Source organism: Eimeria mitis, genomic scaffold (assembly GCF_000499745.2).
Source record: "Eimeria mitis Houghton genomic scaffold, Emh_scaff3238, whole genome shotgun sequence".
Taxonomy (NCBI): Eukaryota; Apicomplexa; class Conoidasida; order Eucoccidiorida; family Eimeriidae; genus Eimeria; species Eimeria mitis.
The window spans coordinates 5,729-6,062 of record NW_013571576.1 but is presented as its reverse complement, the minus strand read 5'-3'; the positions used below and the strand labels follow the sequence as shown (position 1 = coordinate 6,062).

General features: G+C 61.1%; 1 protein-coding gene across 1 annotated transcript in view; it reads left to right on the top strand.

Annotated features, from left to right (window-relative positions):
- Positions 1–14: 14 nt before the first annotated feature.
- Positions 15–334, top strand: part of EMH_0063730 (uncharacterized protein) — a gene marked incomplete at both ends in the record, with an annotated part of 5,710 nt that continues 5,390 nt past the window's right edge. The window contains one exon of the mRNA XM_013498174.1: positions 15–334. Within this exon, the coding sequence (XP_013353628.1) occupies positions 15–334 (320 nt within the window).

Genomic DNA, 334 nt, shown 5'->3' with positions numbered 1-334 from the left:
AGAAAACCACACCCATGCAGGTAGATGAAGCCTCCCCGCAGATGCGCCCCACACCCGCAGGATGCAGCACGCCGCCATTGAAGCAGGCTTCTCAAACATCAGCAGCAGCAGCAACAGCAGCAGCAGGAAGTGCTGCTGCTGCTGCTGCTGCTGCTGCTGAAGACGGAGAGCAGAGCCCGTCGTCCTGCGGTGCCGCTAACGGAAGCTCCTTGGAGCCATCCTTTACAGGTGCGGCCCCCAGCAACAGCAGCAGCAGCAGCAGCAGCAGCAGCAACAGCAGCAGCAGCAGCAGCAACAGCAGCAGCACAGTAGCAGCAGCAACAGGAGCCTTATC